The following is a 15,340-nucleotide window of genomic DNA, read 5'->3' on the forward strand; positions in this document are numbered from 1 at the left end:
TGAGCTAAAGGCCGCTATCGAAGCATCCTGGGCCTCCATAACACCTCAGCAGTGCCACAGGCTGATTGCCTCCATGCCACGTCGCAATGAAGCAATCATTTCTGCAAAAGGACTCCCGACCAAGTATTGAGTGCATAACTGTACATAATTATTTGAAGGTGGACTTTTTTTATATTAAGAACACTTTTCTTTTATTGGTCAGACGAAATATGCTAATTTTGTGAGATGAGATTTTGGGTTTTCATGAACTGTATGCCAAAATCATCCATATTAAGACAGTAAAAGACCTGAAATATTTCAGTTAGTGTGCAATTAATCTAAAATATATGAATGTTCAAGTTTTATCATTACATTATGGAAAATAATGAACTTTATCACAATATGCTAATATTTTGAGAAGGACCTGTATTTCTTGGTACAGGTTTGAACCATAAAAGCTTCAACTCAGGGAAAAAACTTTGGGTTCATTGGTTCTTGGATTAAAAAAACTGAACAAAATAAAATGGACATGGCTTTTTGTCAGTTTTAGAACTTTTTTTTAATTGTTGATTGAAGACAGTTGCGTTGCTGCCGCACCTTGTCATGGCAGGTAAAAAATTTCTCTGGATTACTGCACTTTCACCCAATGTTCATTTTTGTACACGCTGAAGTGGGGGTTAAACATTGTGGCGCAGGTTTTGTGTGTATGTCTGCTTTGTACATGAGTCCTCTGGGATGAAAATCTGGCAGTTTTTAAGACTTTTTAAGGTCTTAAATTTAAAGTTTCAAATTTTAAGACCCCATGGGAACCCTCCAATGAGGACCAAAAGCGGATGTTGGGAGGTCTTCACTTTATTTTTTGCTTCTGCCGACAGTGTGAGCTGAAAAGCTTAAAAAAGGTGCTACCCTTTTTTCCTATCCAAGTGAAAGTCTGTCTGTCAATTGGAACAACATTTAGATAATCGGTCTTCAGTTCACTGTTCTCCCAGAATTTCTCGTTTGTTTTATTTCAGAGATTATTTAAGCAGAAACTCTTGCAGTACCTACCTTGGCCAGCTGGTTCTTCATATCAGCAAGTTCTGCAGAGAGCGCAGAGTTTTGACTTAGAGCTGTGGAAAGAGCTGCTTCACTCTTATTCAGCTGCCCTTCCAACCCATTGGCCCTCGACAATGCGGCGGCAAGGTCCCCATCCTTCTTTTTGGCACTTAAAGCACAAGAGATAAACATCACTTCTGCTGGTCACAGAGCTTTATTCAGAATGTCCATGTTCACAATAGGGGTGTAAACAAACAATCGAGTTATGATCAGTAGTTAATTAATGGTTAGTCAAAGTTTGTTCCATCCAGTTAACTCCTAACGTCCACTTAGACCGCCATCCAGAGGAGGGATCTGCCAGTCATTCTAAAGTGGAGCCAGACCATAGCAGTTGTATAAGAAACAATCATGGGCGGAGGCAAGGTCCAAATTTAGTCCTGCGTTGGATTATTTTGGCACAGTTTAATGTTGACAAGGATGCAGCCCTATATATGATCATCCTCCTCGTATCAGGCAAACGTTCTCAGCATTCTGAAGTAATCAGGGCACCACGTGAAATTAACTGTTGTGTTACAACAGAAGAAGGATGCACTTATCGTGTTGGATCCCGTGCTCCCGACACAAGCGATACTAATTCTTTGTCATTCTTGGTAATTTACAAGCGTTTCTCTTTAATGACCGCCCCGTGTTCCCCATCAGAATAGCCTCCACCGACATCTTCCTGGCCAGTGCAGCCACCCTCAGAAATTGAACCCATTTACAAAACACAAACATTCACTAAGGCAGTTAAAAATATGTCTTGACTGAGCGCTCTCTCTCCTGCGGGAGTGTCAGTTTACCAGTGTGCGAACCCAGGTGACTCTGAGCTAACATTTTAAACTTCATAGTTGAGCGCACTTATTGGCTATTTCTTGAGACAAATTCCTAAATTTCCCACAGCAGTACCCACCACACAACTTTCAGTCCATGGTCCAGAGAGGCTGACACTGCTGGAGCTTGCGAGTGGGAGCTGCCAGGGAGACTTCTTCCCACGAAGAAGTTTATAGTGATGTTGTTAAATTGAGCTCTGCACTTGCTTGTCCACAGACTCATCTGCCTTATTATGTGGGAGTCGAGAGACATAAATAGCTCAGGGTGCGATTTGGCTCCATTCCTGCTGCTACCAGATTATACAATGCTGCACTATAACTGTAACTATAACTGTAATAACTAAAGTGCAATAACTAATGTGCAATAATCTATTTAATACACCGTGCTATAACCCGTGCAATAATCCTGAAAGAAGTGACTTCTGCTATCACCAAGTCATGTGTGTGTATACAGGGATTGGACAATGAAACTGAAACACCTAGTTTTAGACCACAATCATTTATTAGTATGTTGTAGGGCCTCCTTTTGCGGCCAATACAGCGTCAATTTGTCTTGGGAATGACATATACAAGTCCTGCACAGTGGTCAGAGGGATTTTAAGCCATTCTAATTGCAGGATGGTGGCCAGGTCACGACGTGATGCTGGTGGAGGAAAATGTTTCCTGACTCGCTCCTCCAAAACACCCCAAAGTGGCTCAATAATATTTAGATGTGGTGACTGTGCAGGCCATGGGAAATGTTCAACTTCACTTTCATGTTCATCAAACCAATCTTTCACCAGTCTTGCTGTGTGTATTGGTGCATTGTCATCCTGATACACGGCGCCTCCTTCAGGATACAATGTTTGAACCATTGGATGCACATGGTCCTCCAGAATGGTTCGGTAGTCCTTGGCAGTGAAGCGCCCATCTAGCACAAGAATGGGGCCAAGGGAATGCCATGATATGGCAGCCCAAACCATCACTGATCCACCCCCATGCTTCACTCTGGGCATGCAACAGTCTGGGTGGTACGCTTCTTTGGGGCTTCTCCACACCGTAACTCTCCCCGATGTGGGGAAAACAGTAAAGGTGGACTCATCAGAGAACAATACATGTTTCACATTGTCCACAGCCCAAGATTTGCGCTCCTTGCACCATTGAAACCGACGTTTGGCATTGGCAAGAGTGACCAAAGGTTTGGCTATAGCAGCCCGGCCGTGGATATTGACCCTGTGGAGCTTTGGTGGAAACAGGAGAGTTGAGGTGCACGTTTAATTCTGCCGTGATTTGGGGAGCCGTGGTTTTATGTTTTTTGGATACAATCCGGTTTAGCACCCGAACATCACTTTCAGACAGCTTCCTCTTGCGTCCACAGTTAATCCTGTTGGATGTGGTTCGTCCTTCTTGGTGGTATGCTGACATTACTCTGGACACCGTGGCTCTTGATACATCACAAAGACTTGCTGTCTTGGTCACAGATGCGACAGCAAGACGTGCACCAACAATTTGGCCTTTTTTGAACTCTGGTATGTCACTCATAACGTTAAATTATTGTGGTTTAAAACCAGGTGTTTCAGTTTCATTGTCCAACCACTGTATATATTAATGAAGTAATTGACAAAACAACCATATGTCATTTGAAGAGTGGTGTAAACATTTTCAACTCCAGTAAACAGATTTCTTTAGATATTTACAATCATGGTCTTTTGTGATTACACTTAAGAAATGGGGAGACGTTTTAGACCCCACACTGATTAAGAACTTCCTAACTCAATTTCAGGGGAAGGGGCTAAGAAATTGACATGGTTATATAAGGTATTCTTATCAATGAGTCAGCATAATCCCATTCAGACAAAACAAAAAGTGGGAGAAACTGACAGCCAAAAACATATGAGATCAAATGTGGGAGAAGGCATGGACATAGGCAAATTACACTAATTCAAATTAGTGGTGCCAAACGATAAAAAAATGTAATCGCTCTTAATTGCATAATGTCAATAAGTAGCAAATGTATTGCATATTTTATCTTATTATCTCTGAAAGTGTAAAAGCAAATTTGGGCATTTTTATATGCAATTGTACAACCATGCTTATACGAGGAATTTATTTTCAAGCACTTTTCAGAAATTGGAATGAAAACTGGTGTCATAAAATGTTAAATGCTGGCCAATCAATCATAATGCCTGATGTTTACACAATGTGCAAACAAATGTGTAAATAAATACCTGTTTTAATGTGGAATTTTTTGCCTCTTAAATAAAGATAGACATGGTATTGCGTATTAAAATATAAATTAACATATTTGACATTTTAATAAAGTCCCTGTCCGTCCTTCCGTCCGTCTGTCTGTCTGCTTCTGCTTATCCATGGTCGGGTCGCGGGGGTTGCAGCTTCAGTAGGGAGGCCCAGACGTCCCTCTCCCCGGCCACTTGGGCCAGCTCCTCCGGAGGAATCCCAAGGCGTTCCCAGGCTAGCCGAGAGACATAGTCCCTCCAGCGTGTCCTGGGTCTTCCCCTGGGCCTCCTCCCGGTGGGACGTGCACGGAACACCTCACCAGGGAGGCGTCCAGGAGGCATCCTGACCAGATGCCCGAGCCACCTCAACTGGCTCCTCTCGACGTGGAGGAGCAGCGGCTCTACTCTGAGTCCTCCCCGGATGACTGAGCTCCTCACCCTATCTCTAAGGGAGAGCCCAGACACACTACGGAGAAAACTAATTTCAGCCGCCTGTATCCGGGATCTCGTTCTTTCGGTCACGACCCAAAGCTCGTGACCATAGATGAGGGTAGGAACGTAGATCGACCGGTAAATCGAGAGCTTCGCCTTTTGGCTCAGCTCTCTTTTCACCACAACGGATCGGTACAGCGCCCGCTTCACAGCAGATGCTGCACCAATCCGCCAGTCGATCTCCCGCTCCATCTTCCCCTCATTCGTGAACAAGACCCCAAGATACTTGAACTCCTCCACTAAGGGCAGCACATCCTCCCAAACCCGGAGAAGGCACTCTACCCTTTTCCGGTTCAAGACCATGGTCTCGGATTTGGAGGCACTGATTTTCATCCCGGCCGCTTCGTACTCGGCTGCGAACCGCTCCAGTGAGAGCTGTAGATCACGCCCTGATGAAGCCAATAGGACCACGTCATCCGCGAATAGCAGAGACGCAATCCTAAGGCCACCAAAACGGATCCCCTCAACACCTTGGCTGCGCCTAGAAATTCTGTCCATAAAAGTTATGAACAGAATCGGTGACAAAGGGCAACCTTTGTTATAGTGCCAACTCTCACTGCAAACGAATCCGACTTACAGCCGGCAATGTGGACCAGACTCTGACACTGGTCGTACAGAGACCTGACAGCCCTTATTAAAGGGTCCGGTACTCCATACTCTCGGAGTACCCCCCACAGGATCCCTCGGGGGACACGGTCGAATGCCTTCTCCAGATCCACAAAGCACATGTAGACTGGTTGGGCAAACTCCCATGCCCCCTCCAGAATCCTGCTGAGGGTATAGAGCTGGTGCAGTGTCCCACGGCCAGGACGAAAACCACACTGCTCTTCTTGAATCCGAGATTCAACTATCCGACGGACCCTCCTTTCCAGAACCCCTGAATAGACCTTACCAGGGAGGCTTAAGAGTGTGATTCCTCTGTAGTTGGAACACACCCTCCGGTCCCCCTTTTTAAATAGGGTGACCACCACCCCAGTCTGCCAATCCAAGGGAACTGCCCCCGCAATGCTGCAGAGCCGCGTTAACCAACACAGCCCCACAACATCCAGAGCCTTAAGGTACTCAGGGCGAATCTCATCCACCCCCGGGGCTTTGCCACCGAGGAGCTTTTAAACAACCTCGGCAACCTCAGCACCAGAGATGGGAGAACCCGACCCAGAGTCCTCAGGCTTTGCTTCCGCAATGGAAGACGTTTTGGTGGGATTAAGGAGGTCTTCGAAGTATTCCGCCCACCGAAACACAACGTCCCGAGTCGAGGTCAGCAGCACACCATGCCCACTGTAAACAGTGTTGGTACTGCACTGCTTCCCCCTCCTGAGACGCCGGACAGTGGACCAGAATCGCTTCAAAGCCGTACGGAAGTCTTTCTCCTTGGCCTCTCCGAACTCTTCCCACGGCAGAGTTTTTGCCTCGGTGACCCGCCCAGCCGCCTGCCGCTTCGACTACCAGTACACATCAGCTGCTTCCGGAGTCCCACAGGCTAAAAAAGCCCGGTAGGACTCCTTCAGCTTGGCGGCTTCCCTCACCGCTGGTGTCCACCAGCGGGTTCGAGGGTTGCCGCCGCGACATGCAGCAACAACCTTGCGGCCACAGCTCCGACAACCTTGCGGCCACAGCTCCGACTAGCCGCCTCAACAATAGAGGCGCGGAACATGGTCCATTCAGACTCAATGTCCCCCGCCTTCCTCGGGACGTGTTTAAAGTTCTCCCGGAGGTGGGAGTTAAAGCTCCGTCTAGTGGGGGACTCTGCCAGACGTTCCCAGCAAACCCTCACAGTACGTTTGGGCCTGCCCGGTCAGACCGGCTTCCTCCCCCGCCATCGGAGCCAACTCACCACCAGGTAGTGGTCTGTGGAGAGCTCCGCCCCTCTCTTCACCCGAGTGTCCAAGACATGCGGCCGCAGATCAGATGAAACGACAACAAAGTCGATCATTGAACTGCGACCTTGGGTGTCCTGGTGCCAAGAGCACATACGGACACCCTTATGCTTAAACATGGTGTTTGTGATGGACAATCCATGACGAGCACAGAAGTCCAACAACAAAACACCACTCGAGTTCAGATCAGGTGGGCCATTCCTCCCAACCACGCCCCTCCAGGTCCCACTGTCAATGCCCACGTGAGCGTTGAAGTCCCCCAGCAAAACGAGGGAGTCCCCAGGAGGGACACTCTCCAGTACCCCTTCCAAGGACTCCAAAAAGCGTGGGTAATCTGAACTGCTGTTTGGCGCATAAGCGCAAACAACAGTCAGAACCCGTACCCCCACACGATTGCGGAGGGAGGCCACCCTCTCGTTCACCGGGGTGAACCCCAACGTGCAGGGACCTCGCGCACAAGCTCAGGCTCCTTCCCCACCAGAGAGGTGACATTCCACGTCCAAAAAGCCAGCTTGTGCAGCCGAGGATAGGAAAGCCAAGGTCCCCGCCCTCTACTTCTACCCGTTGCACAATGCACCTGACCCCTCTGGCCCCTCCGACAGGTGGTGAGCCCATCGGAAAGGGGACCCATGTCATTTTAATAAAGTCGCAAGTTTTATTGTTCAGTTTTTCACTCGCACACACATCTAATTAGGAGCTTTCACACCAACAACAATAATTTCTTCAAATTTTTTGCATGACGTTTATATTCACGTTTGTACATGTTTTTTTAATGCCTAGAAAAGGGTTTAAAATTTCTAGGTCACTCCAGAGTCTTACACTTTGCTTGCAACTGGGGCAGGAGCCTAATATCCATAAAAGAGAACTGTTTAGCACAGCTTGCATATGCTGACCACGGTTTATACAGGAATGAGCAACTCTAATTTAATGCTTTTTAATGCTGTTAGAAATATGTTTTAATGCCATCAACAAGTACCTGACTCTCCTATGTGTGTGTGTAATATATATAGGAGAGTCATGGGTACTTGTTGATGGCTGTGTTCAAACACCAGAGCACCTTTTCATGCAGTGTTGCATTAGGATCCAAATGTTGTTCGAAGACCGTCTGATTTCCCGACTAGTGGAGGTAGAGCTTGCTTCAGCTGCAGCGGATGTGACAGCGTTGGTTACAGAAAAGTAACTTGACATTGTTAGCTGTTGTACGGTCCGACTTCATGTGAGACCGTAAAGCATTGACATCCATTGTGCAAAGATTAATTTTTTTTTTTACAAACACGGCAAAATTCTTTGTCATCTTTACCATCGACAGGTTGCAGCCGTGTCCCGAATTGCTCGTTTTCTAACCACTTTTGTTGAAATTAGCATTTTCCCCACTTTCTAGCTTTTTCTCCACCTCGAGCGTCTTTTCTGAACATCGTAAAAACATACGGCTTTACGATCAACTGGAAGCAGTTCAGTGTGTTTGGTTCCACGCAAATACGCGGAATCAGTTATATCTGGTATAATATATCTGACGAAACTGTTTTTATGAATGTATTTTTTTTTTTTTTTGAAATTTTTTTTTTTTTTTTTTGGCATTTTAGGGCTACATTTTTTAAAATATGCTGAATATGAGAAGAAGCACCCCATTATAGTTTAACAATTTATGTATCATATAATGATTGAATAAACTAAATAAAATTTTTATTTTGTGACACATTGTTAAATTTAGACATATTTATAAAATATAACTAAACAGGAACCTATTGGGTTACTCACTAGAAACAAATAAGATGGTGTTGGTGTTATCTTTGACCAAGACATGTCATTTAAATCCCATATTAAACAGGTTTCCACCGTTTCCTTTGTTCACCTCAGGAAGATTGCCAAAATTAGAAACATTCTGTCCAGGGGTGATGCTGAAAAACTAGTCCATGCATTTGTTACTTCAAGGCTGGACTATTGTAATTCTTTACTATCAAAAAGTCCACAAAATGCAGTTCAAAGTCTTCAGCTGATCCAAAATGCTGCAGCAAGAGTTCTGATGAAAATCAACAAGAGGGATCATATTTCTCCAATTTTAGCTTCCCTTTATTGGCTTCCTGTTAAATCAAGAATAGAATTTAAAATTCTTCTTCTAACGTATAAAGCCCTTAATAATCAAGCTCCATCATATATCAGAGCTCTGATTACCCCGTATGTTCCTAACAGAGCACTTCGCTCTCAGACTGCAGGTCTGCTGGTGATTCCTAGAGTCTCTAAAAGTAGAATGGGAGGCAGATCCTTTAGCTATCAGGCTCCTCTCCTATCGAACCAACTCCCAGTTTTGGTCTGTGAGGTAGACACCCTGTCTACTTTTAAGAATAATCCTAAAACTTTCCTTTTTGACAAAGCTTATAGTTAGAGAGGCTCATGTTACCCTGAGCTACCTCTACAGTTATGCTGCTATAGGCTTAGGCTGCTGGAGGACATCAGGGTCTATTTCTCTCACTCTGCTGAGTTCTACTGTTCTCCAGTTTTGCATTGCCTGTCATAATTTCATCTTTTAACTTTGTTCTCTTTTTCTCTTCATAGTAGGTACACCTGGTCTGGTGTTCTGTTAACTGTGACATCATCCAGGGAAGACAGATCACCCGCTATTACCATCTAATGTAGAACAGATTACTGCAGACAACTCTCCCTGTGGCTCTACGCTTCTCTAGGAGTGAATGCTGCTTGTCGGGACTTTGATGCAATCAACTGGGTTCCCTTACATAGAACTTTTTTGACCAATGTGTATAATCTTATTAAATTTGATTTTGGAAATTGCCTTGAGACGACATTCATGAACTGGCGCTATATAAATAAAATGTAATTTAAATTTTTTATTCAACTTCAGGAGCTTGAAGAGTGTTTATATTTAAAACCATAACCGCATAAAGAGCGTTGCATCCCTATCATCATTGAAGTATAAAAAAATCCCCCACTGGACTCTGAACGTTGCCTTTGCCTATACACAACTCTAAGGAGAGAGGGAGGTGTGGGCAGGACAAGAAGGCATCTAATTGGTTCTTTCCATTCGAACCAAATGGCAAGGATTGGTCATAGTTTTTACAGGTTTGCAGTTCTCAAAGTTCTGATTTTTTTAAGTCCTTTTTCTGAATACATAAAGTATTGACTACTCTTAGGATGGAAGGACCATTTCACCCAGTGTAACAAAATGCGTTTCTGAACAAGATTACTAACTATAGCTTTAATCGGACGAAACAAACGTTAATCTAGAACCATTAATTGTAAGTTGATTTGTTTGCATCTGTAAGTGTTAAAAAAAACACTAAAATAAGCTGAAAAATAACATTATTGTTGCCTCAGAGGCAGTCCAACTCTCCGGGGCTGAGGAGCTTCATCTAGGGCCCTATAATTTCCGCGATCACGGAATCGCGGACGGAATCGCGGAATTGGCAAATTAACGCGGAATCTAGTGTAAACGCGGAATTTCTACATTTGAAATGAAATTCTGTTTTTGTGTGGGAGAAGAACGCACGTCTGGGGGAAATGCACACCGGGGGACGCAAATCTGCGCGACACAACCCCTCCCGCTCTGTCATTTCAGCTTCCCCCCACCATCCCCCATCAAAACATTGAAAAAATGATGAAGCGGCTCTCCACAGCTCCGCTTTCGGCGAAAAAGTTGAGAAACACTGAGGCTGACATCCCTTTGCAAAAGATGACAAAACTGTGTCAGTTTCTAAAGAAGCACTGCAAACAGGGAGGAGCCCTACCTGAAAATGTAAGCAGTCTTCGCCAACTTCACCTAGTCATATAACCAGTGTTTCCCGCAGCACTATCTTTGCGAGGCGGCTGCCTCGCCAAACTCACGCTACCGCCTCGCTAACATTCCAAAAAAAAAAAAAAAAAAAAAAAAAAAACTAACTCTATATACTTCCATGTTTATTTGACATTAACACGCGGTTGTTTGTTGTTGCTTTCGCGCGTGCATACAGTGATTGGCAGGGAAGAAACAGGCACCCGCTCCGCTAATGGAGCACTTTTATTTATAACAATTGGTTCATAACCATTAATATTTTGTTAGTACTTAGTGTTATGTTGCATCATGCAGTAAAAGTATTGAGTAAATGTGATGTTTTTTACCTCAAATTTAAGGTCATTCCTATTTTATTTGTGTACATTTTAATCATCAACATTAAAAGCACATTGTTTTTACGACTGAAATAACAGTAAAGGGTAAAAAAAACTGAATTCGTAAAAATTAAAAAACGGAAAAAACAGAATTTTCAAAAATTAAAACGGAAAAAACGGAATTTGGGAAAAAAGAAAACGGATTTTATAGGGCCCTATTCATCTCCTACTCAGCCGAAACCAGGGTATAGATCAGCGAAAACGGACATGGAGTATTTTAACAATTAAGCCATATCTTGATAAACCAAGCCGACAATTATGGTTTAAACAGCCATATTCTCATTCTAAAATAATTCTAAACTTTATAAAACATTTTTGTGTGTCTCTCTGCCTACAGCCATTACTGCTTGGAGCCAGATTCATGTGATAGGGTGCTGGTTGCTCACCGCTATACTGCCCGCTGCAGCCACCTCAGTGAGCTGCATGCGATTTAAATGGTCTACAGCTGACAGTAAAATATTGAGAGACTCAACCAGGGCAGGATGATAATTCAACAAAAATATACACTGTTAAAGAAAATAAAGGGAACACTAAAATAACACATCCTAGATCTGAATGAATGAAAGATTCTTATTAAATACTTTGTTCGTTACATAGCTGAATATGCCAACAACAAAATCACTCAAAAATGATTAATGGAAATCTAATTTATTAACCCATGGAGGCGTGGATTTGGAGCCACGCTCAAAATTGGAAAGACACACTACAGGCGGACCCAACTTTGATGTAATGTCCTTAACGAGTCAAAACGAGGCTCAGTAGCGTGTGTGGCCATGTATGACCTCCCTACAACACCCAGGCAAGATCCTGATGAGGAGGTGGATGGTGTCCTGAGGGATCTCCTCCAGACCTGGACTAACGTATCCACCAACTCCTGGACAGTCTGTGGTGCAACGCTGCGTTGGTGGATGGAGCGAGACATGATGTCCCAGGTGTACTCAGTAGGATTCAGGTCTGGGAAACGGCCGGCCCCGTCCATAACATCAATGCCTTCGTCTTGCAGGAACTCCTGACACACTCCAGCCACATGAGTTCTAGCATTGTCTTGCATTAAGAGGAACCCAGAGCCAACCGCAACAGCATATGGTCTCACAATGGGTCTGAGGATCTTCTCTCTGTACATAATGGTAGTCAGACTAGGGCTGGACGATAATTCAATAACAATATATATCAATCGATAGACGTGTAGCGCGTTAGGAAAAAAATAGGGTCGATAAAACTTCGATGGAGAGTTTTCCTCCTTCCATTCAGCCTATCATATTAGTCAATGCTAGTCACTACTTCGTCTCGACCAATCGTAATCGCAGACCCAGGCACGGCGTCACAAAGCGCCGCCCTCTCAAACCACAACACAGAGCACGCCGCTCCTTGCTGCACGTTGCAGCAAGGAGTGGCGGAGAAAACGGTCCCAAAACGGGGTTTTACTAGTTCGCCAGTCTGACAGAAATAAACCACAGTGATTTGTAAAACTAGCAAGGAACCGGTAAAAACAAAGTCTGGTAACGCAACCAACTTGTTTCATCACAAAAGCCGCTCACAACCGCAGCAGCGCGAGCTGTGCAGCCCTCCGCGTCATCTTCTGGAAGTTCTTCCAAAACAAAGCAGGTATAGCAGCTAAACTGGGCTCCCTTCTTTGTGATAAAATGACAAAGCGTCCAAGCGGCATAAGGACATCACGCATGCAGTAAAATGCTTCATAGTGATGGATATGCTGCTGTTGTCTGCAGCTGAAAAACCTGGCTTCAAACAATTACTCGCCACTCTTGACCAAGGATATAAAGTTCCGGGACGCAAGTTTTTCTCTAACAGCGCTCCCTAAACCATGTTGGAGTGCAGAGAATCAGTGCAAAATGAGCAGCAATCAATCCCACAAACTCGGACCTCAGCCCTGCGTCAGCCTCTCAATTCTGAAACCTGAGAAGTAACTAGTGTACTATTCCCACCTAAATAGTAGGGCTGTGCATAAAAATCGATATAAAGATTAATATCGATATTTTTAAAAACGATTTAATATCGATATTCTGGCTTTTAATATCGATATACCTCCCGACCTCTAGGGGGCGTTATTACAGCGCAACCATTACAGTTCACAGCGAAGGAGAGCAAGTGAGACGAATTTGTGGAACGGCCGACAGGATTTTAGAAGCTCCTTTGTCCCTAAAATCAGATGTTTGGGCACATTTTTGGTTTCTGTGACACGTTAAATGCATTGAAGCAAATGCACTTTATTTCCCTGTTAATATGTTTGTGATCAATAAATAGAACATAAACATAATATTTGGCTGATTTTGGTGATTGAATCACTGAGCATTAATTCAAAGTAATAAATATTGATATTGGAATCAAATCAAGCTGAGCTATGTATCGAGAATCGTATCGTGAGCTGTGTATCGAGAATCGTATCGAATCGGCTCATCCTAGATGATACCCAGCCCTACTAAATAGGCTATTTTATTTATTTATTTGGTATATTTATTTTGGTCACTTTGCTGGTCACTTTATTCTTTGTCATTATTTAATAACATAACTCAGGTCTCTTAAGTTATTTTTCTTTAAAAAAATTCTGTTATGGTTAAAAAAGTTGGTTAAATAGAGATTTAATTGGAATTCTGTGTTTGTGTTCTTTATTAAAATTAAATTATTTAGCAATATCATAAAATGTCCAGGCAGAGCTGCACATAAAATATGGTTTTAAATATTTTCAATAATTATCGATATCGATCAATCTGCATTTTTTTATCGATAAGCTTTTTTTCTATATCGTCCAGCCCTAAGTCAGACTACCTCTGACGAACACATGGAGGGCTGTGCAACCCCCCAAAGAAAGTCCACTCCACACTATTATTGACCCACTGCCAAACTTGTCATGCTGGAGGATGTTGCAGGCAGCAGAACGTTCTCCATGGCGTCTCAAGACTCTGTCACATCTGTGACATGTGCTCAACGTGAACCTGCTTTCATCTGTGAAGAGCACAGGGCACCAGTGCCGACTTTGCCAGTCTTGTTTTTTTCTTGCAAATGCCAAACGTCTTGCACAGTGTTAGGCTGTAAGCACCTCCACCTGTGGATGTCGGGCCTTCATACCACCCTCATGGAGTGTATTACTGATCATTTGAGCAGAAACATGCACATTTGTGGCATGCTGAAGGTCACTTTGCAGGGCTCTGGCAGTGCTCCTCCTGTTCCTCTTTGCACACAGGCAGAGGTAGCGGTCCTGCTGCAGGTTGTTGTCTGCTGATATACTTGTCCTCTGGTGGCGCCCTCATGCCCTGGACACTATGCTGACAGACCCAGCAAACCTTCTTGCCCCAGCTCGCATTGATGTGCCATCCTGGATAACTTGCACTACCTAAGCCACGTGTGTGGGTTGTAGACTCCCTCTCATGCTGCCACTAGACTGAAAGTACCACCAGCATTCAAAAGTGACCAAAACATCAGTCAGAAAGCAGAGAAACTGAGAAGTGATCTGTGGTCACCATCTGCAGAAACACTCCTTTATTGGTGACGTCTTGCTAATTGCCTCTAGTTTCCACCTATTGTCTATTCCATTTGCACAACAGCAAATGAAATTAATTGTTATTCAGTGTTGGTTCTTTAGCAAACAGTTTGATTTCACAGAAGTGTGATTGAGTTGGAGTTACATTGTGTTAAGTGTTCCCCTTTTTTTTGAGCGGTTTATATCAATTGATAGAAGTATATTGATAGCTAAAAAAAAGAACAACAGGAAAGTTCAACAGGCTCCGTCTCCGAGCTCTGCCCCATCAAAGTGTTGAGAGAGCAGGAGGTTTTTTGTTGTTTTTACTTGCAGTTTTGGTAAAAAGTTGGTTGAATAAAGGGTTGAGTTTGAATTCAGTTTGTGTGTTCTTTATCTAAAAATAGGTCGCTAAGCAACAGCATAAAATGGCCAGGGCTGCACTTAAAATATATGTTTTGAATTTTTTGATCATTATCGATATTGATCAATCTGATTTCTGTTTTATCAATATACGTTTTATATTGTCCAGCCCCGTGTTAATATATTTCAAAATTTTAAATTTTCAATATATGGAATTTTGCCTTGTCATTTTTTCATAATGCATGTTGACGTTGCAGCCCTATCTCTAGCAATATCATTGCCATCGCAAAATCCACCTCCATATTTGCATGTTTTCCTATTATCATACAGGTCTAATTGCTAATAATGCAGCACATCATATTTCATTACTTACTTGCGAGTGGCTTCATCAAGATCAGCCTGGACCTTCCCTAGATCAATCTGAAGCTTGGCTCTGTCTTTAGCCGTTTCATCCAGAACCCGCCTAGCATCAGCTAACTCTGCCTCATACAGAGCCTTCAACCCTGTTACCTAAAGACACAAAAAACAAAGTGTACATTTAGAGAGATTAAGCTTGTATAGATTCCCCTTACTGAGGTTACAGTTGCCGGCTTGCTGCAGGGTTTCTTTAAGACTCGGAATAAGAGCCAAAACAAAAAACCCACAGTTGCAATATTAAAACATTCCTTTGATAGATCCAAAACAATCTTCAAACATTGTTTTTCTTGAACACATCTACATCAGTTGTTGATGTTGTTGATGAAATTTGTTGAGCAGCATCTGTAGGTGTTCTACTATAATTCTGAAGTGACTAGGGCTGCATGATTACACACATATAGCATAGATATATATAGACACACAGAGAGACAGAGAGACACAGAGAGACAGAGAGAGAGAGAG

The 15,340-nt window shown here is 43.5% G+C and overlaps 1 protein-coding gene across 1 annotated transcript in view; it reads right to left on the bottom strand.

Annotated features, from left to right (window-relative positions):
* lmnb2 (lamin B2) overlaps nucleotides 1–15,340 on the bottom strand; it is a 54,456-nt gene that overhangs the window by 33,212 nt on the left and 5,904 nt on the right. Inside the window, exons 2-3 of the mRNA XM_036131654.1 lie at nucleotides 14,835–14,971; nucleotides 1,027–1,183 (exon numbers count right to left, since the gene is read on the bottom strand). Coding sequence (XP_035987547.1) covers nucleotides 1,027–1,183; nucleotides 14,835–14,971 — 294 coding nt within the window. The remainder of the gene's footprint in view (nucleotides 1–1,026; nucleotides 1,184–14,834; nucleotides 14,972–15,340) is intronic.

Source organism: Fundulus heteroclitus, unplaced genomic scaffold (assembly GCF_011125445.2).
Source record: "Fundulus heteroclitus isolate FHET01 unplaced genomic scaffold, MU-UCD_Fhet_4.1 scaffold_45, whole genome shotgun sequence".
Classification (NCBI taxonomy): domain Eukaryota; kingdom Metazoa; phylum Chordata; class Actinopteri; order Cyprinodontiformes; family Fundulidae; genus Fundulus; species Fundulus heteroclitus.